Here is a 25,480-nt window from a genome sequence, read left to right as displayed (position 1 = left end):
TATCGAGGGTGGCTGCGACCGGAACTCTGGGTGCACAATGCCCCATGAGATGGCGCCTGCTTTGTGGTTAGTATATCCTATAGGTACAACATGCTAGAGTACTCAAACAAAATCTTTGGATTTTATTGTGCAGGAAATCCCCGTATACAAGTCACTCATGATATTGAGCTGAGTTTGAACTGTGCTAATGGTTCGGCAACTCCCGCCTCACGCTCACAATACCATGGCTGATACGCCCGCGCCGACACAAGTTCAGGAAATTTACATTATTTAACTTCTACTATAATATTGATTCTAGAAGCTCCGTAACGACTTAGACGAGATATCCCTGCCCCAGCGTTCCCCAAGCATCTGTCGCGAGCCACGCGAACTTGCCTCTTATAGATTTGAAACTCCGCTCAATATCAATATCATGCCTGGGAGTGAGTAACGCCCCCAATGACCAGCATCTCTTCCACACTTCGCTTCCACAGAAGCAACTCTCGGCCCCATCCGCCGATCCGACGTCTTTTGCCCCCAATTTCTACTGCGTCTTCTCGCAGCTTTGTCCTTTCTCTTTTGCGAACAGTCCAGTGCTGGCTAAGACACCACCACAAGATACTATTGGTAGAGAAGAACGCTTCTCGCACCCTCTCCTCGCAGCCTGGACTGCACGGCGGCCTCAGCGAGAGAAGTCGGAACACCGTACGGACGCAGAGCCGAGGAAAATATAGCAGTAAAGGAGGGTCCAGCCCTACACGAGCGGCGGCCCCCCTGTTAGGAACTAGCCACAAAGGCTCGTGTGTATAACCACAAAGGAAGGAATACGCACACACAATGTCTGTGGCTTCCTCGTCGACCAAGTCGCCGACACGCCGGGAGTAATCTCCGTCGACAACCCAACCGTTTGGAGCTTGATCTAAAGCTCGACGAACTTTGGCACGGAAAGCAGAGACGGAAGTCTTCTTCCAGCCTGGTTCCCAGAATAAGGTGTCCAAAGGTATGTATGGGACACGCAGCATCTGCGCTAATTCTGCTCCTAGTGTAGACTGAAATATCTCACTATAGCAGTTGTCAAAGACGACTCGCATATATTTACCTTTCCCGCCCCTGGGGAAACGCGGTGCATGAGGTTTCAAGGCAGATAAGTACTGTCTTCACTGTACGTACCGCTGTTCCCCACGATGTGGACCTTGTATCGTCCTTGGCCGTCGCCATTGAGTGGCTGCATTGCGTCGCGATCGAGGCACAACGTAGGGACAGAGTCGCTTGCGAGCGTTCCACGTACAAAGTTGGGCGTTTCGCCGGAGTCTATAAGATCTTGGCCCTGTTTGGCCAGGTTGACCGATCCCTGTCGCGGTACGATTCCCCGAGGGCAGACGTCAGAGCGCCCAGCGTCCGACCCGTACAGCATCCGCGAGGCGTTGTGGCACTGTCTAAAGACAGCGATCAGAGCGAGAAGCACCATCTCGAGGAATTGCCTCCGTATCCCACTTTATGTGCAAGTAATGAGTGGACAAGAACGCTTGGACACCGTAGTGATTGCGGTATTAAAGGACATAGAATGATCGACTATATCGTACAAAGCTGACATGCGCGCTATGATACAACTATACTATGTACAGATACAGATAAGTGAGTACTCGTGTGGATGCTGCGGGCGTCTGGACACAGATATACACGTAAAATGACTGGTCCATGGGATGAGGTCCTGATCTTGTGAGTGCGGAATTGCAGTACAATTGAGTGAGAGAGACCAGAATGGACAAGAAGCATCAGGCGAAATGGAAGCGGGATTTCGGGTGGCGTTAAAGGTCGTATGCGGCGATATATCGCATGATCATTAGCGACGCCAGGAACTCTAAGCGGACAGGCATGAGGGACAAAGCCAAGGTACGCTACCACCAAGACTCACCGACAGCGAGATGGCAGTACGCCTCCTCTATGGTCAGCATACATCCCGAAGAGCCACTGTAGGGCGGCTCTTCGGGGAGTTTCAGATTGTAGCATGCCACCATATAATTTTTGCCGTTCTGGCACTGGGACGAGAAGGATCCATTAGGGAAATGCTTTCACAGGATATGAACGTAACACCCACGACCCATTCGCAGTTATCCCTAGCACGCCAGTTCCATCGGTACTCTTGGCCATCAGACGCAATGAATTTTCTCGTGCGGGAGCTACATTTCGTTCAACATTGAAAGCCAGACGATTTGAGAGCCAAATAAGTGGACGTTACCTGCCCAAAGGCGAAACCTTCGTGAGATAACGGGTCATGGGTATATGACACCCGGAACCTATTGCCACTGTCCCCAGTGTATTATTGGGTCCGAAGTCCAGAACAGCACAAGGCTTGAGCAGACCGCCCACGGAAGGGTTCATATTATAGATCATGAAGGCGCATCGGTGGGCATCACGCGCTGTACAGCGTACACTCAGTCGCATTCGGTCATGGATGTCCACGAAGTCAGAGCCCGCCAAAGAGCCGGTCTTGTCCTCAAGGAAGTAGGGAAGGCCGTAGTGCGTCATGGAAAGCGATTCAGCCCCGCCCAGCAACGCGCTGCAATCCTTGGATCAGGGTTTTGAGACAGTGGCCGCCTTTCTTCGATGCAGAGTCTACCATTTTGTATACTCGTCGAGGAGTATCCGCTAAGCCAAAGATGGATATGTGAAGCGCGTCATGGCGCGCTGAGTGAGCCATAACAGTACAGCGTCAGATCCGACCCGGTGTTCTGCGATGCACAGAATGTTATCGGATTCCGGAAGGAAGATGGTCCCGAAACAACGTGTACGGCGTGACCGGCGTCCCACAGGCAGCGCAAAGAAGAACATCGATAGAGCCCTTCCGCGATGTTGCGATCTTCCTGGTTGACCTCGATAATCAATAACGCGAGTGGAAAGTTCGCTGATTCGTCGCCAACTTCCACATCTTTCAGGCGGAGCGCAGGGATATGTCATCCACCTGAACAGATGAGCAGACAAAGGTCCTCATCCACGGAACTGAGTTCAGTGACCAACTGGACACCGAGAAAATCGAGCGGCATATTTGGAATCGATAACCGGCACAGTCAAGGTCAAAGATCAAAATGCATGAGACAGCCGTGTTTAAGAGGTAAATCCACCACAAATAGCTTGGTCCCAAGCCAGACGTTCATATTCAGGCCACAAATTTAGTACGATGTCGAAACTAGTAGACTGAGGATGCGAACAAGCTTACAGGCGCTGCCCTGGGTGGGGCTGAGCGCACCCAGTAAGCATGGCCATGATTGATCTGAGAGATATGAACACAGGAAGCAAGGCACTTCGGGATAACCGTCGGAATATGCCGATAAACAACCTATCACGTCGACTAGAAGGGAATTTACAGCCTTTATGGGCTTAGTCCTGTTTTCATCCTGTCGCCCCGAAGATATTTACCTCTCATGGATTCTACGGACTACATAGCCAAGCATATGACCGTTCGATGCGTGTCTCATGCTCGCAATGGTTTCAAATAAGGTCTGAGGATGGTATCTCACGCCTCGCGCGACTGTTACAGTGACTGAAAGCGATACTAGTACTGTCTCGAACTAGTAGTACCTCAATGCTCGACATTATATCAAGCCTTAAAGACGGTTCATGTGTGCAATGCAATGCCTTGCACGGGTTCCCAGTGCCTTATCCCTCAGAGAGGCTGACGAGGTTCTTGAAATACAGTCCTCGTGCGTGCCTACTGGTATCACCGCCGTATGTCGAAGCCCTCGTCCTCAACGGGTGCAGACTGTGCTTCATGATGACAATAATTGAGTAGAAACGTCATGCATTCATGGACTAGCCTTCCCAGTGAACCACGGGTATGATCTTCTGGGTCTCATGATACGGTGGCACCAGGAACCTACTCAGAGAAAGGTATTTTGGGTGGACCTTTGCATCTAGCTGACCATCCCGCTCGTCGACTGGAGCTCCACAGCAACATGCCTGTCGTGTAATGTAACGCGTCTGAAGAGCGCGATCTTATTATACGGCGAAGTTATTGTAGCTCAACGTCAACGAACATGAAACTGGGGTCTGCTGCATGCGGATAGTACTTTGACTCACCCTGACTGCTCTCGTACGTGACCTGCGCAGTATTCATCATCGTCTGAAGAAATAAGGGGCAACCAACTCACATCGATATTATCTCCTGGTGAAACGACGTCTTCAGCTCTAAAACACAGAAGTCGCGGATCGTTAGATGTGGTCTGCATCGTCTTGTCTTATAACGAAGGCGTTGCGATCCCGCATATCAGAGTAACAAAAGAACTTGTGTATTCCAGCCGCAACATCGTCATGACATTATTCGCGATTATGATTGATCTACAGAACTTGCGTCCTTCAGTCCGTCGAACCAATGGAACCTGGCGAATTATCTGTGTTCTTCATTTCATTCAACAAAGACGATCTCTCGGTACCAGAGTCAATCTGGAGACCTGAAGGCAAACGACGATCTCGGCTGGGGAAGATCCAACGTACCTAGATACAGCATATCTCAATGAAGGTACCACATTGATTACTGACAGCGAGCATCGGTATTCAAGGTCATAGAAGATTTCTGGGTTGGGGGCTGGGGCAAGCCAATGCCGTTTCATGGATTACTCTGCGATGTGATGCTAGTATTAAAATGCTTGACGCCATGGTTAGGAGGACGAGTCACGTGGTAAAAGTTGGTCGACGTACATTGTAAATATGTGGGACGGAATCTCGACTATAAAGCAGCCTTCAGAGACAAGGGAGAATTGATTCCTGGTCCATTGAGGCTGAGTTGGTGCGTTCTTGGAATATACGTGGCGCGAGGTGATAAAGAAACGCCTCCTCGGGCAGGGGTATGATTTGCGGATTCCGCTGCTCGCCATACACGCAGATTCTGACCAAACCAATTTTGCGCGCGACACGCCACCGACAGTCGGGTATGAGGTCTTGCAAGCCGGAGGTTTGGCTCAGCTGTGCGTGAGATAGACAAGTACCCATAATGTAGGAAACTCGGAGAAGTTTTTAAAGGTCCCGAGGACGGAAACGTTGCGCTAGAAACTAGCAACACTCACATGCTGGATATTGCGAGCCTTTCTCCTTTCCGGTAATATGGACAAGTCATCGTACGAGTACTTGGGAACGCTTGGGACGCTAGGTCTGCTTCGGCTTGAACTTGGTCATCTGGCTGTATCCATGGGAAGATTATATAGCGGAAAGATGGGTCCTGGAGAAGGGCGGATGATAAACCCAGAACACGAACACCCGCGTTCAGTCATGTGATGGCCGAGAGAAGACCTGGGCTTCGTCGCAGCTCTGAACTACACCCACTATTTTGGACTTTTCAGCGAGCGAAGAGGTACGGGACGGCCGCCGCCCTCCCGTGTCAGCTGGTACATCTTCCCGAGAAGTAGGCAAAGAATGCTATGAAGCGCTCATCAATAATATCATTTACACTTGGAAAGGACTCGAAGCGGCAGGACGAGCGACGCACCAATCACCTGGTCCGATTTCTGGCATCGCGACGGATCCACCTGGGCATTCTATGTGCCGAACAATACTGAACATGGATTGGCGTAGAGCGCGGATACAGTGCGGATTCATCATGAAGCCTAGATGAACCCCTGTAACACGGCTCTCCACTGAGTGGCAGGTGGGGAAACGGGCATGTTCGCATGCAATGGAATGGCAAGCTTATCCAGGAAGCTCGCGAGGGTCCCCACTCTGAGCCGACGCCTCCCCTGTGAGTTAGGTCATATGGTGCGGCTTGACCGGGCGGGTCTACCGGCGATATGTGTGAAGGAGTCCCGGTACATGCTACGACTGCCGGCGTCACGGCAAGACGAAGTTCTTCTATCTGAAAGTTAAGTCCTGGCATCATATCCTTCGAGGAAACAGCTGAGTAGATTTTTGTTCTGCTCGAGGAAAACTAGGCGTTCATCGCCCTTGTCGAGGGAATACGACACGATATTGAACTCACCTAGCGCATCAGTTAGATATAAAACCCTTCCACGAGTACTTAAAGGTATAAATCTGTGGTACGGGCGGTGCAAAAGTGCCATTGTCCCGGAATTGTAATCTTCAAAGTCGACGACATCCTGAATGGCCTTCCCTGGAAACGCAACTGTGGATCCATCCCGGTATAGGCTATGATGATGTGGTTAGAACAAGTAACATGCCCGTAAGTTGAAAGCTCAGGGTGAGCGATCGTCACGGGCAGCAAACGACGGAAGACCCACTCCATTTGGCTAATGTTTTGGATCACGCGTCGGGTTCGTGAATCTGGTGGGTTAGAGGTTAGGGTTCCCCAGTCAGACCGCAAACCATCAAATGACTGTATATGTGGAGCCCAGAACTATTGCGATTCGCTTCTACTTTCTTGACTTGTCGTTGGTTTAAGTGTCAAGCCGGGCTCCTCAGGCTCGGGGAGACGGTTGGAAGTGCATCGCCACCAGCGCGCTGGCAACTTAGGCTCCTTGCCTCCGAAGTCGTAACTCGCTCTACGCTCCATCTCGCGCGCTTCCGCCTTTTGAATTTTGAGCTTGCAAAGTGGGCTGTTCTACCTTCGACTGCCGTTATCGATTTCCCTCCCCATCCCATACGCCTATATGGGTCCGCTGTAGCATGATAGTCGCGAAATTTGGCCGAGCCGAGGTTTCTCTCTTTGAGCTCCGCACAAACCCTGGATATGCTGGAACACCATCATTGCTGTTGGAGGGTTTTGACTCTGGATTGTCTTCTCGGATGTCTGCAAGCCGTAACGGAGCAATGGCCTGTTTTCCGCCCCATAACGTGGCTACGGGCTCAGCGTTGAACCTTAAGATGTTTATAACATGCGTCACTTATTCACGTACGCTACATTGCAAGATTCTTTAACTGACTAGGGGCATTGCAGCGCGTCTTTCGTTTCTCCACGGGAACATATACAGAAGCGCCCCACGTATCCAGGTCATGACCTGACCTTCATTTTCGCATCGAATGGTGGCGTTGACTTAGGTGTGCGTTTCGCTAGCTAGTCTCATCCATGGTGACTGCAAGTTACGAACACGTCAACAATTGCTGATATCCTTCATCCAAGTCAGCTTACAGTTGAAACAGCATCTTGAGGCCGTTCACACTGATACATCTCACCTTCTGGTGCCTGGATATGTCACCATGACTTTCATCTCTTAATGTACGTTATCTTGGCTTTACCAGCTGACAGTAAGCCAATATTTCCCGACGTATAGGATTTTCTTGGAGCCCTTGGAACATTTACGCTTCACGCTCACACTCCTCTGCGACCGCCTACGCTCAGTTCCGAGAATTGATAAAATATTGCTGTCCTTCGTGCGTCCGTTATCTGCAAGTGCATTGTTTCACTCTTTTCCTGCGCAACGGCGGCAATTTGGCTACAATTGGGTCAACGCCTCGACATCCACAGGCGACGAATCCATGTCAAGTTTGACGTGGATGAGTTATACGAGAGCGTCATATTGCCCACGCTCCTCTGAACCTTGCCGTGGACCGCGCAGGACAGTCCATCGACAGTAAGGGAGTCGTTCATTTACAGGTGATGCGCCACATATCAGTACTCGGAGCGCACGAACAGCATATAACATATCGCTATGGTTCTAGGGAATACCCGATGTAATCTTCACTTGATCCTTTTTGAGCCTGCTAACCCAGAATCTTTCGATAGAATCGGTCACGTCCCTGTGCCCAATCAGTCACCTACGTATGTCTCTGCGACGAGGATTTCAGTCCACCGGGGGATTGCACCTGGACTCCATCAGAGCATGGAGAGTAGCGACTGATCACCAGACTATCTCGCGTTAGGGAACTCCTTCGGACTCCATTAGGTCTACTGCATTGTGCTGACCGATCATTTGTGACTCCCCGTACCCGCCGCTCTATCAATATGACTAAGGGGCGATTGAAAGTGGTGAAGAAACTAAAGCGCAATCACGAGTCCGCTGCTGTTAGCTGAAGGAGATCAGGATCGCCGGGACAAGCCCGAGCCTCTGTGACCATCTCTATATTGCCCTAGTGTAAAGCCATCTGTGAGATGGACGCGTCCATGCCCGCATACACCGTGACTGGTGCTTGGGCTGTTACTGGCAGTATCTCGTTGCTTCATTAATATTACTATCAGAGATAGCCAACGAAAGTGTCTACTCTCTTGCATATCGTACTTAGAGTGCATTTGCCTCCGTCTGGCGGTGCACAGGTGCGTACATTCTTCTGCTCCATGGTCGCTAATTCCACGAACGCTTTAGCCGACAATGTTCGTTTGGTAGCAAAGTCGCCTTAAAAATCCAGCGGACTGAGGTGAAACACATCTTCGCATATTTGACTAGGTGTAGATACCTCTGTATGCCTGTGCTGCACCGAGAAACGAAGACTGAAATTCATCGCAATGCTCAGTCTGTTGGTGGAGAACAATAAATATAGCCAGATCTCCGCACCATTTTCTTGTTATCGACTTCCAACTTCATGAATCGATGATAATAACACGCTCATATCAGCATAGATCGACGCCAGTTTCTTTTTTATATAACTTACTTACAGGACTGTAGTTATGAAAGAGTCATTTGCGGCAGAAAGCACGCGGTAGCGTGGGTATCTTGATGATTACGAGATTGAGTCGGTTTGCTTCCAGAGGTGCCACCTGCACTTCGCGCGCCACAACAGACAGAGCAGCATAAATATTGGCCATCCCGCCGAACGTCTTTTAAAAAAAATAGCAGACATCCTTTCTTGCAATAATCGCAGCACTCGTTCCTCTCTGCTGTTACCAACGAAGAACAATGAGGCCTCAAGTAAGCGCTTATTCGTGCTTCCTTGCGGAGTATGCTCCCACGCCTGTGACCGCGTCTGGCCACACTGCGTCCAACCTCATCCTCTTGCACTTTTACCACCTGAGACGTGCACACACACCTGCTTCATTCAGTTTTGAGGGCTCTACGTTCTACAACCATATCGACACGTCTCCTATATATATTCGCTCAGATTTCAACAGGTATGTCGATTTCCAAGGCCTACACCTCAGGAGGCCACAATAACTATCACGACGACCAGAAGCATATTGTTAATCTATGACATCCTTCGGCAACATCCTACGTCAGGCTATATTCAACGTCGAGTATTGTGCTCCCTCGCCACCACTCTCGCCCTCACTCTCGCCCGGATCGGAGGAAGGCTTCGCCATAGAGGATGTGGCTGGCTCCGAGTTCCCTCTATCATTTGCACGCCAGGAAATCACCGGCAATGAACTTGGCATTGATCCTCACCCAGCTGCTCGACCAGGTGAATCTTCTTTCTGAGCTACTATCTATCTTCCCCCTACTAATCTGCAATGATAGCTGGATCGCGTGAGAGTGTGGCAAGTGGCGATGGGCAGGTGGGACCTGACGAGCTGGTACACGAGTACCATCCGGCTATCCAGAAATGGATCTATGAAGTTCAGAAAGCCCATGACCGGCTTGGGGGTTGGTCTGCAACGCGAGAGGAGTTTATAGAAAATGCACCCCTACCCCCCGATGATCCTCGAGTTTTTGCAGTTGCGGCGTTCCTCCTTATCAGTAGTCCCGCATGGCCAGCGCACTGGCTTATTTGGTGTTCCGAGAAGAGGGAAGAGAGTTGGAGGAGAATGTGGGAGGAACTCAGTGCGTGTACCGTCCTCTCAACTATCATAGTAAAGCTGACACGACCTCCATGGGGCGGTCTAACAGAGCGAAGTCCTCGCAGAATAGTCGTCCCGAATTCAGAACCTTATAGTTCCCGGATAACGAGTCTTGATGACGTGCTAGACAGACAGAGCCGTGCTTGGGAGCTTGTACCTAGGGCGTGGTACACTCCGCTGATTACCTATCGCGAAATGCCGGCAAAAGCCCCAGCTCCAGAGCCGCCCCAGGTAGCAACAAAAGCTACAAGGAAATCAAAGGTAACGTCACGGAAGAAAAAGTCTGCGAAAAGAAAACGAGAAGCTGGGAAAGAGGGTGAGGACGGCGACGACGCACAAGTCATCAGGCCACCCGTCAAGAGGACAAAACGAGAACCCCCACCTCCTTCCGATCGAGTTCTCAAGTCAATGGCGAAGGCCACAGCTACTTCCAGCGTAATTGCCAATCTCGAACCTCTGCAACTAAGGGAGAACGAGACGTCCTCAGACGCTAATGGGGTGGAAAATGATCATCAGGGGAAAGATGTCGACACTAGTCCGCAGGCAGACGTTCAAGTCGAGGAGACCGGACCTAATGCCCCGCAAGTTACTGTATCCCCTCCTGCCCAGGAACGCGAGTGGAACACCTGTGCCAAGAAGGCAAAGGTGATCAAGGTGCCACGGGCGCCGGAACGACAAAGTGCACGTCTGCGGGGTGTCCCAAAGGACTCCGGATTACCGCACTTACAACCTTCTTTGACGCCGTCGACTGGGAGTACAACTCTCGTCGGGTCTGAAATCACGCCCGCCGTGGACAGTGGAGCCAGGAGCGACAGCAAGGCCGACGGAAAGAGCAAGGCATTATCCGCCATCTCCGAGGAGGAGCTTCACAAACAACTCGAGACCGTGAATGATGGCGATGCTGAGGAGGAGCGTCAGGTCGTCCTCAAGCTCGAAGATGAAGGGGAGTCCGAAGTTGATGTGGTCGAGGAAGCCAAGCCGGTCTCAGAGAAGGCCGCGAGACAATCCACGAAGTCCAAGGGCAAGGCCAAGGCTAAAGAAAGAGTAGCCACCAAGGTAAGCCCCACACAGCCGGGCATAGCGAAGAAGTCAGAGCCAAGGAAGGTCGGCGCTCGAAAGAGCAAAGAGAAGGGCAAAGCTGAGGCATCCGCCGTAAACCAACGCAGAGTCAACGCCGTGTGTGAAGATGCGCAGGACAAGGAGAGTTGTCCACCAAACACAAAAACGCGTCGACGGACAACCAGTGTTCACAAGTGGAAAGACAGTGTCGCTGCCCCTTCCACTGCGGCTTCCACTGGGAAAACCTCGGACGCCCTACCAGAGGTCCAAGAGCAAACTGGGAGAATCACGCGTTCTGCCTCTGCCTCGGTCCCTAGAGCCGCTCCCGAGACGGAGAGTCTCAAGATAAAGATACCTCCTCTGTCGTCACGTCCAGTGCCAGCCAGACGGTCGAAAGAGAAGACACATGGGAACCCTGCCACTCGCCAAAAGCGTGAGACGGGGGGGAGGAAGAAGTAAAGACAGGTGGAGAGACCTACTTGGTTTCCTAGAGATATTGCATCTTTACTCGCGGATCCAGCCCCCAGAGCTGTCTGGTATTCTTATATGCTTGTCGGTTTCTGTCTTATTATTGTCTGCATGTTGTTGTTGTCGTCCGTGCCGCACTGTTTCAGTTTCATTCCCTTTGTTGTTTCCTACTCGCGCTGGGCTTGTTGTTGTTGTGTTGTTGACAGTGTAATCATCATCGTCTTTTCAAGGGAGGGATGCCACGTATTATCTGATACCCCCTATCTGCGTCAGCTGTGTGGGAGGACTTGTCGTCTTTACTAGTATTGTATCTGCATGTTGGGCTTACAATGTAGCATCCGTTCAATGCCTGGTTTTTCTGCGCGCAATTGCAGACTGAAACTGCCAGCGAAATGTTATCAAGATTTTCGATTTTGCCCGAAGCGTCCCGGAGACTCAAATCTCAGGTGCCAGTGCGTGTGACTCATCGCGCTCGTCACACCCGCTTCGTAACCCTTCTGAGTCTCAGCCTGTTTTGCTATAGCTAGTCATTGCCGGTGCGGATACCCTGCAGTTTGCCAATGGCATCCGTTCCGTACTAACTTGGCCATTGTTGGACTCCTTAATGCCCTCTGTACTAGCAATTGCGGGTGGGGTCCTGACCAAGTTAAAGGAGTAATCGGCCAAGCACCGTTCCATTGAGATCCCTGAACCTTGGCAGAGAAGACTAATCCCTGAGGGCCAGAGTCGCAAGGCAACAAGATATAATATGCACCTACCCCTCATGGATCGACCGCTGTAGACATTCGATCTTCCCCCGAGCTTGTGCTTTAGCGAGGCAGCTGTGCTGTGATCGTCTGCGCTGCCATGCATCTTATCCATATCCATTCTCAATTTCGCCAGTATACTAGCCCATGTTTTTTCACTCAGGTCAGCCCCTCTCCGTCATTGGATTTTATAAACGTCCCTTGTCGCTGACCTCCGGATGTATCCCCACCGGAGGGCTTATCCAGGTATCGTGACGATAAGTGCGAATTTCCTCTGGGTCGTCGTGAATTTGAATTTCTTGACTGGTATCTTTCGCGCTTACGAGCAGCCAACGGACTCCATGTATCATCGAGGGGCTCCCAAAATCCTGCACTTGAAGCTAGTATCGGAAGGGCTTAGACCTGTAGGATCTGTGCCGTGGATCCTCAAATTTTGGCCTGAAATATTAGGAGCCAGAGGATCATGATTATACCTCAGCTTTGGGCTGTCCCACTGACGCCCAATTTGATACGTTGTGGTGAACCGTTTACAGGTAATGGAGAGCCCCATGCTGCTGCACGCATCCTCACTACCCGTATGTTCATATATCATTGGTCTTCTGGTCGGCCAATACCTTTGCCAGTGTCACATGGCGGATCTTGTGAAGGGCCACTCGTCCCGTACTACCATAACCAAAAAAATAACACCATGCTGCGCAGCCCGCGAATTATCCATTGGAACATGGCACTCGGTGCTGCCATGGGCAACTAGGTGGACTGGGGCGATATGTGCCCGGTCCGCCCTTTTCCATATCTTCCGTTAGCACATTGCTGTCTCCGAGCGCCCGCGAAGCTCCAAGGAATTCAGCGTCGTGGTAGAAGAGCCTTGAGTCACGGATATAGGTCGGTAGCCAGACTGCAGCAGCTGGGCCTGCGGTCTGCAGGTGAAAGGACTGGTTTGAAACGGCATGTGGCATGAGTCGAGCGAAGACCAATGAGTAACACCTCTAGCTCCTTATGAACCTCTACCCTATTGCTTCGTTTCTACTGCCAGTACACTGCCAGTACATTTCTCATACATTAGTCCTTAAAGACGTAGCAATACATCCATGACCCTTCACAGTGCCCATTACCCCCGTCTAATTGGTCGTAGCGTCGGTATAAGAGGTCGTCGCAAACCCGATGGAGGAAGTCGTGGTATCGAAGACAGTGTAGAAACGCTCGAGGAAGGTGTACCCGTTGATGAAGTCAAGGCCCTCACCGCTGTCGCTCCCGAGCTTCATGATCGGAGGATATTAACGCATAGTCAGATCAGAGTATAACACCAGAACTCACGTCGTTGACGACCAAGTAGATGCTCCCGCTGGACCCACCGATGTAGGTGTTCAAGGATCGCGGCCAGATCTGTCCGTTAGCCGTGAGACCATAGGTCGTGCCACCAATGTTGAAGTCCAAAGTCTGCAGGGCAGCGTATTGCGCAGCGCTGATCTCAAGCAAACCGGTGTTTTCCGAGTCCAGAGTGGCACCAGTGGCACTGACATAGCGGTCATAGGCGTCTGGAAAGGATAATAAAATCAGTTGCGCATATCGCTCAAAGAGTGCAAGTTTTCATACCGGTAGCCAGGTAAACGAGGGTTGTACCAGTGTCGACGATACCGGCGGTCTCAGACAGAATGGTCTCGCCGTTGTATGTAACCTCCTGGTTGACACCCCAGTAGTAGCTAGCCGGCTCCGTAGTAGTAACAGGAACGTAGTTTAGGGTGCCGGTGTACTTGGTGGTGTCAGCGCCACCAAAGGTCAACTCGCCGTTGGTGTCGGACTCAGACGTGGTAGGCGCAAAGAATACACCAACGGCATCCGAGGAGATAGTTCCCTGAGAGTAGAGATTATCGGTCACCGTTGGAACCTCATTGACATTGGAGACAGTGCCTAGATTAATGAGGTCAGGATTGTGGATCTTCCTGCAATGTACAGCTTCCTTACCTTCAGTGAGGTCGGTGGGACCGATGCCAAGTATACCGTCAACGCCGTCCCCGAAACCTTCTGATTCTGAGGCGACACCGATGGACTGAGAGTTGATGACCAAGTTCGAGGAGAGTGTCACACGGTCCGTGTCTGGAGACAGGAAGTAAGGACCATGTGAAACAGAACAGATCCGCGAATACTTACACTCCGTTCCCTCGAACGCTCCAGAGCCGTAGCTGACTTCCTGAATACAGCTGGAGGTCAATAATAGATATATCGTAGGGATATTGGCACACCTACCACCCGGTCACCGGTACTCTTACTGGTACTCGTCCTGGTGTACCGCTGGTACGCGCCGACCCAGGTGTTGGAGCTACCAGTGTCCACGATGAGAGTGTCTGCCGAAGAAGAAAATGTGTAAGGAAAGCGCTACGGCCTCTGATAAATGAATTGCCCACGAACAGTCGGTGGCCGGGCTACCGACGCCGACAGTAGCATAGTAAGAGACCTATCATGGAAATCAGCATAGCTCCTCAAATTATACTTGGGAAAGCACCTACAGCACCGTTCGTCACCGAGAATGAGTACTCAGCACGCTTCGAGCTCGCCGCCTTATCCTTAGAGAGGTTCTTCAGGTGAGCAATGCGAGCGCGGTCATTCTCCACGATCTTAGCCACGCCATTGGAGTTTGTCTTGAACCTCCTGGCGATCGGCATGGTTGCCGTACTAGGGGCCGGGACGGGGGAAGCTGCCGCTCCAAGAGCGATGAACAGCAAGGACAGAAGAGCAGTGAAGCGGAACATGGCGAGCTCGGGGTGCTGCACTATTCGCTAGAGAGGGCTGCTGCCTGATGCTAGTCGAGGGGAACACCGACTCGAGCTTGAGAGTCTATAGTCGCATGCCTACCTACTTATAGTTCCGCAGAACCTGCACCATGACGCACGGCTGCATTTACCTGCCTGTTTCCGAGAGGAGTCCCGCGTGGAAGGGGGTCCTGAATAGCTGAGGGAAACCGGTGCCCCGGACAGAGTTCATCTGCAGATGTTAGATAGAAGCCTGAGGTCGTGGGCGAGCTCTCCCGTTATGTGCATATGGACGAATATAGACGTCGATAGGCGAGCACCAGAAAATACTCCAGGATCATGGCCAGAAGACGTCTATTATCGTTCGTCGGGAGCACGGTAGCCCTCCGAAACCATAGCTAATGTGGACGCATAAAGCGTCGAATGAGAAAGAAGGAGCTATTACTCTTGCTGCGTCTTGAAGTTCTTCATGTTGTCGTTCGAGGTGCAAAGTCAACTGATCTCCCAGTGTCTTCGAGGGAAGTAGTTTAAAGATAGTACGAGTCAAAAGAAGCCTCTTGGGAAGATATGGGTCCGTTATAGCGAGATAAGCCAATGTAATGTTTAGGCCGTGGAGCACTGTCGAGGAACTGAATACATTGTTCCGAATCAAGACATGCTCAAAAGAAGTCTACGAGCATATTCGCGATCGTCCAGCCACAGCGACGCTGCTAGCAGCACTGACTCGTGAACAGCATGCCATCAGTAACCGTTCAACCATGATCAACGTGGGTACCACAGAAGAAGCGTTACGGCACCATCTCGTCGCTGGTGTACGCTCCGGCCTCGGTCAAAGCAGTAATTACGATCCCTCTCGCCCAAAGCTCTCCGAACGGAATGTTTATGTCAATGACACATCAACGTCGTGCTCGTGCTGGCTGCGCAGCGTGCGTCCCGGCACATCATCTAGACATAGGTCATTTTCCGTACGACGTAAAAATAAACGTTACTTCCCAGGTGCGTATGGTCGTATGCCTTCCCAGTGCCAACAAGATTGCGAACATATGGAACGCAGAATGTCCCAGAACGACGCACTGACAGGACCACACTTTGTGGCGGGTGATAATCAGACATACCTGTCAAGATAGCGAACTCAGCTACTGACGTCAGGCCAACTCACCTAAAATCGATATGTTGCGATGGTTTCAACATATCTTCAGGCTACCTGGTCCAGACTTCGAGCTGTCACGCGACTAGCAGGGCAGAGAAGCTCCTCTGCAGCACACCGGGGGCCGACTTCTACGAAACGACCCGCGTGCAGCTAATGCAGACATGGGCAGAATTGTCAGAAAGAAGCAAGCAACGCTGACAAGCCTGGTAGTAGTACACCCGCTGACTTTGAACTTTCCAGCACGGAGCCGTCGGCATTAAGTCGGTCCCGAGGCGCAGCAAGCCTACGGGAAATGTCGCTCGTACAGGCAAGAAGACGATAAGTTTGCAGTGTGCTTGTCCTCATTTGAACCACGAATACCGTCGTATTGCGAGCACGCGGACTGGGAAACGACGACGGAGTAGCTCCTTCTTGCATATAATGTGCTTCCCAGGACCTTCCGATGTTGATGCTGACCACGATCAGTACGTCGGAATAGGAGAAATACGATACAGGATGGAATACCATTCGCCACTACGCCGGAACATGGCGAACTATGCAGCGCGCCGTCACAGATTATCGACATCTTCGCTATGGCGATGCGCGCACCGATCCCGATATTGAGATCAACTGAAGGCACACTTCGCGTTGCAGATTTGCACCGTTTCATGTGGACGCCCCGATGGACGAGGGTGTTACGACGAGAGGTCTAGATCACGACATGCCAGTGCTTGATTCCAATCAGTCGAAACTTGAAAGAGAGCTATGGCCAACGAGATTTGCGTGATGACGTGGCGACCACGAGCAGGGGATACCGTGGTCCGGCCGCTTCGCCGTTCGTCAAGATGGTTGGACGCAGTAAGCACGTCGCCCGACATGGGTGCCGTCTTGAATAGTCATGTATTCAAGATAGCACGAATGCAGAGAGGTGCAGCACGGCAGTTCCTCCATTTAGGGTGGGCGATTTTCGCGGAAAGAGATCCTTCAACGCCTGAAAATGCGTAAAAGCTAGACCATCAGACCATCAGACCATCAGGACCTTCGCGGGAGTCCTCAAGCAACAATGGGCTCAGGCTATTCCTTGCCAGTGGTGGCAATGGATCGAGAGAACCAACAGGTAAGCTTGAAAAACGGCAAAACTAATCAAGCAAAATAAACTAATATAAGTACCTTTCAAAGTATTACATAAGCCCTTGTTGACTGCCCTTTGGGGGCTTGTCGATCTTATCGTCAAAAAATGTCTCTCATCCGAATCGCTGCTAGGAGCTCCCCAATCTTCGGCTTTCCTCAAGGACCCAAGTCAGCGGACGACTCGCTACAGAGGGCACGGAGGGGTTTCTTCCTGACAGCAATCCGAGTGAGTACGACTTAGAGCTTGGCTGTGGGGAGTGCTCTGATGAATCGACGCGAATTACAGAGCTCTTGATCCCGGGACTCAACGTGTTACACCGGGAGGAAATCCTGGAAAGAAGGTGATTTAGGGAAGCAGCTTGGAGCGAGAGTGAGTGTTATTTGTTTGAACACGCCATACGGTGTTGTGAATGACAGTCAACTCCCGCAGATATGCTGTCTATCCTGGGATCGTCTGCGGTTTCGCCGTCCAGGCGTGATACGCTGCTGGAGGCCGTACAAAAGTTCTGCCCTCGGATCAATTCTCTCGATGCTGTATATGTCCACCTGGTCGATAGTACCTCGCCCGAAGCTGAAGCTGAGCTGGCAAGTCCTGATTCCGCGGCCCGCAAAATCCTGGATCAATTGCTCAATTATGGCGACGCGATCACCCTGCTTTCCACCACGAAAGTCATCCATTCAGGGTCCAATGTGGCATACGTAGTCCCCCGAGCTGGATCCATTTCCCCATGGTCAAGCAAAGCCACCGACATTGCGCATTTGTGTAACCTAGGTCAGCACGTACAGCGGATCGAGCGAGGCTACGTATACGCGTTCACCACCACGGACGGCTCCACACTGTCTCTTTCAGACATCGCCTCTTTCTCTAACCTGATCCATGACCGAATGACTCAGACGGTCCAATTGACTTTACCAGAGCCGACCACAATGTTCGCCCATTCATCGCCTGCTCCTTTAAGGATAGTCGAACTGCAGGATACAACGACCACGTCCTCTGCCTCATACGAAGATGCTCGCCAGAAACTCGTCACTGCCAACACAAGACTCGGCCTTGCTCTAGCTCAGGACGAAATCAACTACCTGGTATCCGCCTTCCTTTCCTCTTCCCCAAAGCGTAACCCCACCGATGCCGAGCTTTTCATGTTCGCGCAAGTCAACTCTGAGCACTGCAGACATAAAATATTTAACGCGTTCTGGACTATCGACTCTCAGCCGAAGCCAAACAGCCTCTTCCAGATGATTCGCAACACCGAGAAGGCGATCAGCGGCTTCTACACTATCTCTGCCTATTCTGACAACGCTGCTGTATTCACCGGTCATAGCCAGATCCCTCGGTTCGGCGTGTCCAACGAGTCCAATCCAGGATGCTCGAGTGTGTACCAGACCAGCGTGGAGGATGCTCCGATCTTGTGTAAAGTCGAGACCCATAACCACCCTACAGCAGTCTCTCCTTTCCCAGGTGCTGCCACCGGCTCTGGCGGAGAGATCAGAGACGAGGGTGCGGTTGGTAGGGGATCAAAACCTAAGGCCGGCCTAACCGGGTTCACCGTGAGCAATCTACTCATCCCGGGATTCCTCAGGGAATGGGAGACCAACGGATCAGAGAACCAAGGTGCAGATTCAGTCGATGGTATTGGCAAGCCTGAAGACGTTGCGAGTGCCTTGGACATCATGATCGAAGGCCCCCTTGGTGCCTGCGGGTTCAACAACGAGTACGGTCGGCCGGGCTTGGCTGGGTACTTCCGTACCTTCCTGCAGCGCGTTCCCGGTGCCAAGGGCGAGGAGATCCGCGGCTATCACAAACCTATAATGCTCGCTGGCGGGTACGGCCACGTCCGTCCGTACTTCGCGTTGAAGTCGAAGATCCCTGTCGGCGCAAAGCTGGTAGTACTCGGCGGGCCGGGTCTATTGATTGGCTTGGGTGGCGGCGCTGCGAGTAGCCGTAAGAGTGGCGAGGGCAGTCGTGATCTGGACTTTGCGTCGGTGCAGCGGGACAACGCTGAGATGGAGAGGAGGTGCCAGGAGGTGATCGATTCGTGCGTGAACCTCGGAGCTGCTGGCAACCCGATAACGAGTATCCACGACGTTGGCGCCGGCGGCTTGTCCAACGCTCTACCGGAGTTGGTCCACGACTCTGGACTGGGAGCAAAGATTGAGATTCGGGACGTGCCTGTCGCGGATACCTCGATGTCGCCAATGGAGATATGGTGCAATGAGTCACAGGAACGTTATGTCCTAGCCGTTAGTCCTGAGTCTGGAATGGAGGAGACTTTCAAGAGCATATGCGATCGGGAACGCTGCCCGTTCGGCATCGTGGGTGAGGCCACCGCTGAAGAAATACTGATTGTCAGTGATAGGCTACTGGGCCAGGACGTCGTGAGGCTCAAGATGGAGATGCTGTTCGGGAAGCCGCCGAAGATGCACAGGACCGACGAGACGCAGTCCGTGTCATTCGTCCCGTTTGACGTTTCGCTGAGCAAGTACCTGCCTGCGTTATCACTCCAAGAGCGCATTGCCGCTGCCGTCGACAGGGTCCTCCACCTCCCGGCAGTCGCTTCCAAATCTTTCTTGATCACCATCGGAGACCGTACTATTACTGGTCTGGTAACGCGCGACCAGATGGTTGGACCATACCAGGTGCCGGTGGCTGATTGTGCTGTGACGAGAGCTACCTACGGCTTCGGCGTCAAGCGCGGAGAAGCCATGGCTATGGGAGAGAGACCTCCTATTGCTTTGATTAATCCTGCAGCTAGCGCGAAAATGGCCGTCGCTGAGTCGCTGATGAACCTCTCCGCCTCGTACGTCGGGACCGGATCTGCTTCAAACACCAACGCCTTGAGTAGGGTGAAGCTCAGTGCGAACTGGATGTGCGCCGCTGGAAAGTGTGGTGAGGGGAAGGCCCTATACGAGGCTGTCCAAGCTATCGGCATGGACTTATGTCCGGCTCTGGGTGTCGGTATCCCAGTCGGTAAGGACTCCATGTCTATGGCGATGAAATGGAAGGACGGGAAGAGCGGCGAAGATAGAGAAGTCTCTGCGCCCGTTTCAGTCGTGATCAGCGCGTTCGCGGCGGTTGAGGACGTCGAGAAGACTTGGACCCCTGAATTGAAGGTAGCGAACGGTCAGCAAACGATGTTGGTCTTCTTCGACTTGGCCGGCGGAAAGCAAAGGCTCGGTGGCAGCGCGCTAGCTCAAGTGTTCAGCGAGATTGGCGATGTTGTCCCCGACGTGGAGGATGCGTCGGTCCTCAGAGCATTCTTAAACGGTTGCCAGTCGGTGAGGAAGGCTGCACCGGACGCCGTATTAGCGTATCATGATAGATCCGACGGCGGGTTGTTCACCACTATCACAGAGATGGCCTTCGCGGGTCGCGTAGGAGTGGAAGTCAACCTTGACTCTTTCATCCACGACAAAAAGGACTTTGTTTCGGCGCTCTTCAATGAAGAACTCGGCGCGGTCATGCAGGTCCACCAGAGGCACCTTGGCGACGTCAGCAACGCCTTCGTTCGCGCAGGTTTCCCTTCATCGTATATCCACGTTATTGGGCACGTCAACTTCCAGCCAGGGGACCAAACTATCAGCTTCATCCACAAGTCCGAGGTTGTCTTTGAGAGCTCGAGGCCTCAGCTGCAGGCTGCCTGGGCTGAGACATCTTACCGCATGCAGTCATTGCGGGACAATCCGGAAGGTTCAGGGCAGGAGTATTCGCTCATAAAGGATGAGACCTACCGGGGAATTTACTACGACCTCACGTTCACCTATGAGCCGGCCCCGTCGTTCTCCAGCCGGCCAAAGGTCGCGATCCTACGGGAGCAAGGCGTGAACGGACATATCGAGATGGCGTGGGCGTTCACTGCTGCAGGCTTCGACGCTGTGGACGTCCACATGTCGGACATCCTCTCCGGCTCGACGAGCCTCGCCGATTTCCGTGGCCTCGCAGCGTGTGGAGGGTTTTCGTACGGTGACGTACTTGGAGCTGGACGGGGCTGGGCGAAGTCAGTCTTGCTTCACGACCGGACGAGGAAGGAATTTTCAGAGTTCTTCGCAAGGAAGGATACGTTCACCCTGGCGGTGTGCAATGGTTGCCAGTTCTTGAGCGCGTTGAAAGAGATCGTGCCTGGTGCGCAGGATTGGCCGGAGTTCAAGGTAAATAAGAGCGAGAGGTTCGAGGGAAGGGTGTGTATAGTGGAGGTTGATGACGGGGCGGTGACCAAGTCCTCGGTCTTCTTGCGGGAAATGATCGGGTCTTTCCTCCCTATCGCCGTGGCACACGGAGAAGGCAGGGCAACATTCACTACTCAGGGTCAGCAGCGGTCCCTCGAGATGCAAGGTCTGGTTGGCTTGCGGTACGTCGACTCGCAGAAGCAGCCGACGGAGATGTATCCGCTTAACCCTAATGGGAGTCCCGCGGGCATTACGGGCGTTCAAACGCCGGATGGGAGGGTGCTTGCGTTGATGCCTCACCCGGAACGTGTCGTGACGTTGGAGAGCAATAGCTGGTATCCCCCGGAAATCAAGGATGCGTGGAATGGTACTGGTCCATGGTTCAGATTGTTCCAAAGTGCGCGAAAATGGTGTGCAGAGTAAAATCTGAGACGTATGATTTGTTGCGAGTTTCAATGAAGTCGGGCCTTATGGGTAGAAAAATAAGTAATGTAGCGATAGAATCACTGTATTCTGCTTATATTGACACAACCTGTTATATCAGTGGAAGTTTTGAGCGACTGCATCATGCTCAGGACGATGGTCAAAGGTGATGCCCACTGCCAACGTAGTATCCACCCTAACTCTTGCACAGCCTCCGTCCGCACTTTAATTTTCTCTGCCACCATTACAAGTTGGGACTGCACCATCACAGCGCTCATTCCGAGTTAGTCATCTCAAAGACTGCCTTGAAAGTATGCCTGCAGGCTCTGGAGACTTTGTCTAAGGCCTGGGGAAACATTTAAACCAATCTTGCGACAACAAATGCCAGTAAATGCCACATCACTGGGCTTATCACTTGTATAAACGTACTTTTCCTTGGCTTATTGCTGCCCCTGAGTTATTTATTCACTGCTCTATCCCCCGAATATCGGATGGCTACGGTAACGCCAGTGTGGCACTATGAGCGGCTCTACTACAAACTGAATCTGCTACGCTCTGACGACCCCATCGGGCCCCGCCCACTCCTGGCACTCTTCAAAACTCTGGTTCCCTGACTCGACACAATTAACAATCCCGGCTACCTGCCCCAGCTCTGCTCGTATCTCCTGCACCTTCGGCTTATCCCCCTCTTTCTCGGGAGGCCACACATGTATGACTTGTACGGTCGGGTCGGAGGCCTGCAATGCCGAACCTTCTGCCCAGATGAAGAACGCGGTACCCCGCCCGCATTCCTGGCCGTACTGGAGCTCCTTTTGTATAGCCTCTTCTAGCTTGATTTCTGCATGGTTCGGGATCGCGTCGCCCTCCGGTAGCTCGGAAGCGTCGAGCGCTGGAGCAGCTGCAATCGGGGGCTCGGCGAAGTCGAACTCCTTGTTAGGCTCGTTGATCTTGTCTATGATTCCTCGCTTCACTTTATCCGCCACTCCATCGAAGGGTATGTAAACGTGAACCGGCTTGTTCGGCATCGAGAACTATGTGAAATAGGTAAAGCTCCTGACCACACCGCACTCAAAGAGGGGGGACTAACCGTAGCTGCAGAACAGAGAATCGAAAAACATCTGTTGCAATATTGCTCTCTTAAGGGAACTCATCACAGCTTGATGTCATACTATCAATATGTCCCCGGCGTCTGCCGTCAGCTTAGCTCCGATTCTCTGAGAGGTAACATTATAATGACAGGCCTCCGAGTAACTATCCGGAAAAGATGCAGTGGGTCTCGGAATCAACGAACGCCCGTTCCATCCTTCCATACGTCTCGGATGTGAGGCTATTTGGCTCTCCACTTATACGTGTCCTGGGCTCCCGAACACCTTGTGATACTCCCATTGAAGACGAGCACGTCGAGATACATGCCATTGCCAGTGTCGATGTGTCTGAAGGTATTCACCGCCATATTCCCCGCACGACATTCACGACAGATCGATCGTCTTTCACATTATTCGCCCGGAAAGCACTTGTACTAAACACCGATCTGCCGAGTGGTACCAACAGTTCAGTAGCGTGCCTCCGCGTGGTACCAGGATGTGCGGGCACCTGAGCTGTGGTACATCACCGTCTTCTGCGCTGCTGATGCCTTCGTGCTTCCCTGTCTCTGAACGACAAACATTACATCTGTCAAGTAACACTTGTGAACGCTCCGCAAGCGTCTTAACTCAGAACAACAAGAATTCCTGATCTCAATTCATGTCAACATGGCCGTATACGACATAGTCTCCGGCGCTGATTCAACGGGCGGTTTCGACTCGTTGTACATCGATATGCGCACCTCCGTATCCCCCGACCTTTGTACCACGAGGATCGCTTCTGCTACTCGGCTCAGATGCGGCGCTGTCTGCCCACCGACTGCTAGCTGTTATAAATACGAGGTAAATTCACCACTAGGTCCTCATCTGACAGGTACTGTGTCAGATACTCAAGATTACCATCTACATTATGAAGACGTTCCTCCTCTTGCTGCTTGCTGGCTCAGCCTTCGCGATCCCGAGCGTCGTGTTTGACTGTACCCGCATTCCCGGTGCATATCCTACTCTTGTTCAGCTGCTATGCATTACATTAATCCTACCATGCATTACATAGAGACATGCAAGAACATGTGCTTCGCCATCAATTGCAAGCATGAGCCTAGCCAGCTCACCTTCGACAATCCGTCCGCGACGGTGAAGAAGGGCAGGCGGAACGCCGCCGGGTGTACTACGAACAACCGGTGCAAAGGCCGCACGGATAAGAAGACTACGTGCGATGAGTATCCATTCGCGTCGACGGCGCAGGGAGGGGCGTCGGCGGTGACGCGGTAAGTCGTTGGAGCTCATACAAGCGTCTCATGATGCTGATGCAACTCAAAGGTGCGTGAGCATCGATGAATGCCGCAGTAAGCATTAGTCACCAGACACACCATCCGGAAAGTAATTGATTGGGGTGCTCTTGTCAGGCCAGGGAGGGTCCCTCTCCAGCTTCTACAGGAATCTCAAAGCGAACGACAAGTTCACGGTCACCTTCAAGAGCTTCAACAGCATTGCGTTCTGCGTCGCGCCCTTCGGCCAATGCAAGAACGACGGGGAGGAGTTTCAGCACGGTGCACCTGCGACGCGGCGGGACCTTCCCAGCAATGGGACGGAGCCTCCCGGGCAGGTCTACCGCACGAAGCGCGGGCTGGAGCTGTATGCCCCCTCGGGTGACGTGCAGGTTGGGGATAGGGTGTTCGTGCCCGACCCCGAGCTCATTGAGAGGGCGCTGGATGATGACTGTAGCAACGGGGTGGATGAGACCAGGAAAAGAGATATAGACGAAGCGGAGATGGAGGAGTTGGGGGATTGGGACGAGGTCGAGTCGGTTGTGCCGAACTGAACCAAGCCATTGGCAGGCTTACGTCCCTATGCTTCCTCTATTATCCCCGTATCCATTGGCATATGCTTGGGAATTTTATTCTCTGTATTCGTGACTCCAACGTTGTACTGGCAGTAGTGCCTAGACGGCCTTTACAGGAAATCTCGCAGACGGCCTGCCTTTCACGAGCGCTTGTGTGACAGCGTGTGACTCAGTCACCTAGGTTCCGATGCAATGATCATGAGCGCCTACCGAGCACTCGACTCCCTTGAACGCTCACGACGATGACGACCCCATCGCCCTTCGCGCGTCCAGCGCTCGACGAGCCCAGGATTACCGGTCGCTCGCAGACTGTAAGCACGTCGTGAAGGATATTCGGAGCAAAACGCAAGGACTGCTGACACGCGCAGGTTGGTCTGTAGATTGAGGAGATGTACAGCGTGCCGGAGAGCTTTTTGGAGATTGAAGTGAGGAACCCGCAGACACACGGTGCGTCCCAAGTACAGACAGACTACAGCGCGCTGACGTTGTTTCAATTTGGACTAGGCTTCGGCCGGAAGATGTTTACTGACTATGAGATAGTGACCAAGGTCCTCAGCATCCCCTTCCTTGAAGCTACCCGTAATTGCTTATGATTGGGTATGATGTGTAGACCAACATCCCTGCTTTCAAGCTACGCCACTCCGTCGTCCGCCGGCGCTACTCCGACTTTGAAGCCTTCCGGGACATCCTCGAGCGCGAGTCCACGCGCGTCAACATCCCCCCGCTGCCCGGCAAGGTCTTCACCAACCGGTTCTCGGACGAAGTCATCGAGGCGAGGCGGGAGGGTTTGGAGCGGTTCTTGACTGTCGTTGCTGGACATCCGCTGCTGCAGGTACGTCGTGTCTTGTGATGGGGTGCGGCGCCTATTCTTGACTGTTCCTGCTGCGCAGACTGGAAGCAAGGTATTGTGCGCGTTCCTGCAGGACCCTGCATGGGACAAGTCCCAATGGCTGTAGAGGGTCCCTTCGCAGTTGAGCTGCAGCCTCCATGTACCCCCTATCATTCGTCTCCCGTTCGCAGTCTTGCTATCTCTACATTCCCTCGTCTCTTCTTGTCATTT

General features: G+C 52.5%; 8 protein-coding genes across 8 annotated transcripts; 4 read left to right on the top strand and 4 right to left on the bottom strand.

Annotated features, from left to right (window-relative positions):
- Positions 1-410: 410 nt before the first annotated feature.
- On the bottom strand, positions 411-1,210 carry GLOTRDRAFT_38533 (uncharacterized protein; the record flags this gene model as incomplete). The annotated part of the gene is made up of 3 exons (XM_007865758.1): positions 411-733; positions 812-1,041; positions 1,146-1,210. 3 exons carry the CDS (start codon positions 1,208-1,210, stop codon positions 411-413), a joined length of 618 nt encoding a protein of 205 aa, XP_007863949.1.
- Positions 1,211-1,787: 577 nt separating this feature from the next.
- On the bottom strand, positions 1,788-2,508 carry GLOTRDRAFT_38358 (uncharacterized protein; the record flags this gene model as incomplete). The annotated part of the gene is made up of 4 exons (XM_007865750.1): positions 1,788-1,840; positions 1,895-2,018; positions 2,078-2,159; positions 2,219-2,508. The coding sequence occupies 4 exons, from the start codon at positions 2,506-2,508 to the stop codon at positions 1,788-1,790; spliced, it is 549 nt and encodes a 182-aa protein (XP_007863941.1).
- Positions 2,509-9,041: 6,533 nt separating this feature from the next.
- On the top strand, positions 9,042-11,813 carry GLOTRDRAFT_92076 (uncharacterized protein; the record flags this gene model as incomplete). Its single annotated transcript, XM_007865865.1, has 4 exons — positions 9,042-9,252; positions 9,309-11,142; positions 11,559-11,607; positions 11,679-11,813. The coding sequence occupies 4 exons, from the start codon at positions 9,042-9,044 to the stop codon at positions 11,811-11,813; spliced, it is 2,229 nt and encodes a 742-aa protein (XP_007864056.1).
- Positions 11,814-12,944: 1,131 nt separating this feature from the next.
- On the bottom strand, positions 12,945-14,624 carry GLOTRDRAFT_57888 (aspartic proteinase). Its single transcript, XM_007865864.1, has 8 exons — positions 14,406-14,624; positions 14,308-14,353; positions 14,146-14,243; positions 14,050-14,089; positions 13,864-13,995; positions 13,495-13,809; positions 13,216-13,436; positions 12,945-13,157 (listed from the first exon to the last, which is right to left on the bottom strand). The coding sequence occupies exons 1-8, from the start codon at positions 14,559-14,561 to the stop codon at positions 13,020-13,022; spliced, it is 1,146 nt and encodes a 381-aa protein (XP_007864055.1). The 5' UTR covers positions 14,562-14,624; the 3' UTR covers positions 12,945-13,019.
- Positions 14,625-17,021: 2,397 nt separating this feature from the next.
- GLOTRDRAFT_73319 (phosphoribosylformylglycinamidin) lies at positions 17,022-21,629 on the top strand. The gene is made up of 3 exons (XM_007865863.1): positions 17,022-17,134; positions 17,195-17,278; positions 17,339-21,629. Exon 3 carries the CDS (start codon positions 17,341-17,343, stop codon positions 21,493-21,495), a length of 4,155 nt encoding a protein of 1,384 aa, XP_007864054.1. The 5' UTR covers positions 17,022-17,134; positions 17,195-17,278; positions 17,339-17,340; the 3' UTR covers positions 21,496-21,629.
- Positions 21,630-22,043: 414 nt separating this feature from the next.
- On the bottom strand, positions 22,044-22,520 carry GLOTRDRAFT_92073 (uncharacterized protein; the record flags this gene model as incomplete). The annotated part of the gene is made up of 1 exon (XM_007865862.1): positions 22,044-22,520. The coding sequence occupies one exon, from the start codon at positions 22,518-22,520 to the stop codon at positions 22,044-22,046; it is 477 nt and encodes a 158-aa protein (XP_007864053.1).
- Positions 22,521-23,458: 938 nt separating this feature from the next.
- On the top strand, positions 23,459-24,563 carry GLOTRDRAFT_110324 (uncharacterized protein). Its single transcript, XM_007865861.1, has 4 exons — positions 23,459-23,569; positions 23,632-23,845; positions 23,898-23,923; positions 23,984-24,563. The coding sequence occupies exons 1-4, from the start codon at positions 23,488-23,490 to the stop codon at positions 24,397-24,399; spliced, it is 738 nt and encodes a 245-aa protein (XP_007864052.1). The 5' UTR covers positions 23,459-23,487; the 3' UTR covers positions 24,400-24,563.
- Positions 24,564-24,809: 246 nt separating this feature from the next.
- GLOTRDRAFT_38599 (Phox-like protein) lies at positions 24,810-25,376 on the top strand (the record flags this gene model as incomplete). Its single annotated transcript, XM_007865765.1, has 4 exons — positions 24,810-24,867; positions 24,925-24,968; positions 25,031-25,252; positions 25,311-25,376. The coding sequence occupies 4 exons, from the start codon at positions 24,810-24,812 to the stop codon at positions 25,374-25,376; spliced, it is 390 nt and encodes a 129-aa protein (XP_007863956.1).
- Between the last annotated feature and the right edge of the window lie 104 nt (positions 25,377-25,480).

The sequence above is a fragment of the Gloeophyllum trabeum genome (genome assembly GCF_000344685.1).
Source record: "Gloeophyllum trabeum ATCC 11539 unplaced genomic scaffold GLOTRscaffold_00004, whole genome shotgun sequence".
NCBI lineage: Eukaryota > Fungi > Basidiomycota > Agaricomycetes > Gloeophyllales > Gloeophyllaceae > Gloeophyllum > Gloeophyllum trabeum.
Note: the sequence above shows the minus strand (reverse complement) of the source record. Positions and strands in the feature narration are given on the sequence as shown.

Coding starts and splice junctions, on each gene's coding strand:
- GLOTRDRAFT_73319 (XM_007865863.1), top strand. CDS start 17,341: ATGCTGTCTATCCTGGGATCGTCTGCGGTTTCGCCGTCCAGGCGTGAT.
- GLOTRDRAFT_57888 (XM_007865864.1), bottom strand. CDS start 14,561: ATGCCGATCGCCAGGAGGTTCAAGACAAACTCCAATGGCGTGGCTAAG. Junction 14,090..14,145: donor AGAGTACCGGTGACCGGGTG/GTAGGTGTGCCA, acceptor AGCTGTATTCAG/GAAGTCAGCTACGGCTCTGG. Junction 13,996..14,049: donor AGCGTTCGAGGGAACGGAGT/GTAAGTATTCGC, acceptor TCCTGTCTCCAG/ACACGGACCGTGTGACACTC.
- GLOTRDRAFT_110324 (XM_007865861.1), top strand. CDS start 23,488: ATGAAGACGTTCCTCCTCTTGCTGCTTGCTGGCTCAGCCTTCGCGATC. Junction 23,570..23,631: donor TGACTGTACCCGCATTCCCG/GTGCATATCCTA, acceptor TGCATTACATAG/AGACATGCAAGAACATGTGC. Junction 23,924..23,983: donor GAGCATCGATGAATGCCGCA/GTAAGCATTAGT, acceptor TGCTCTTGTCAG/GCCAGGGAGGGTCCCTCTCC.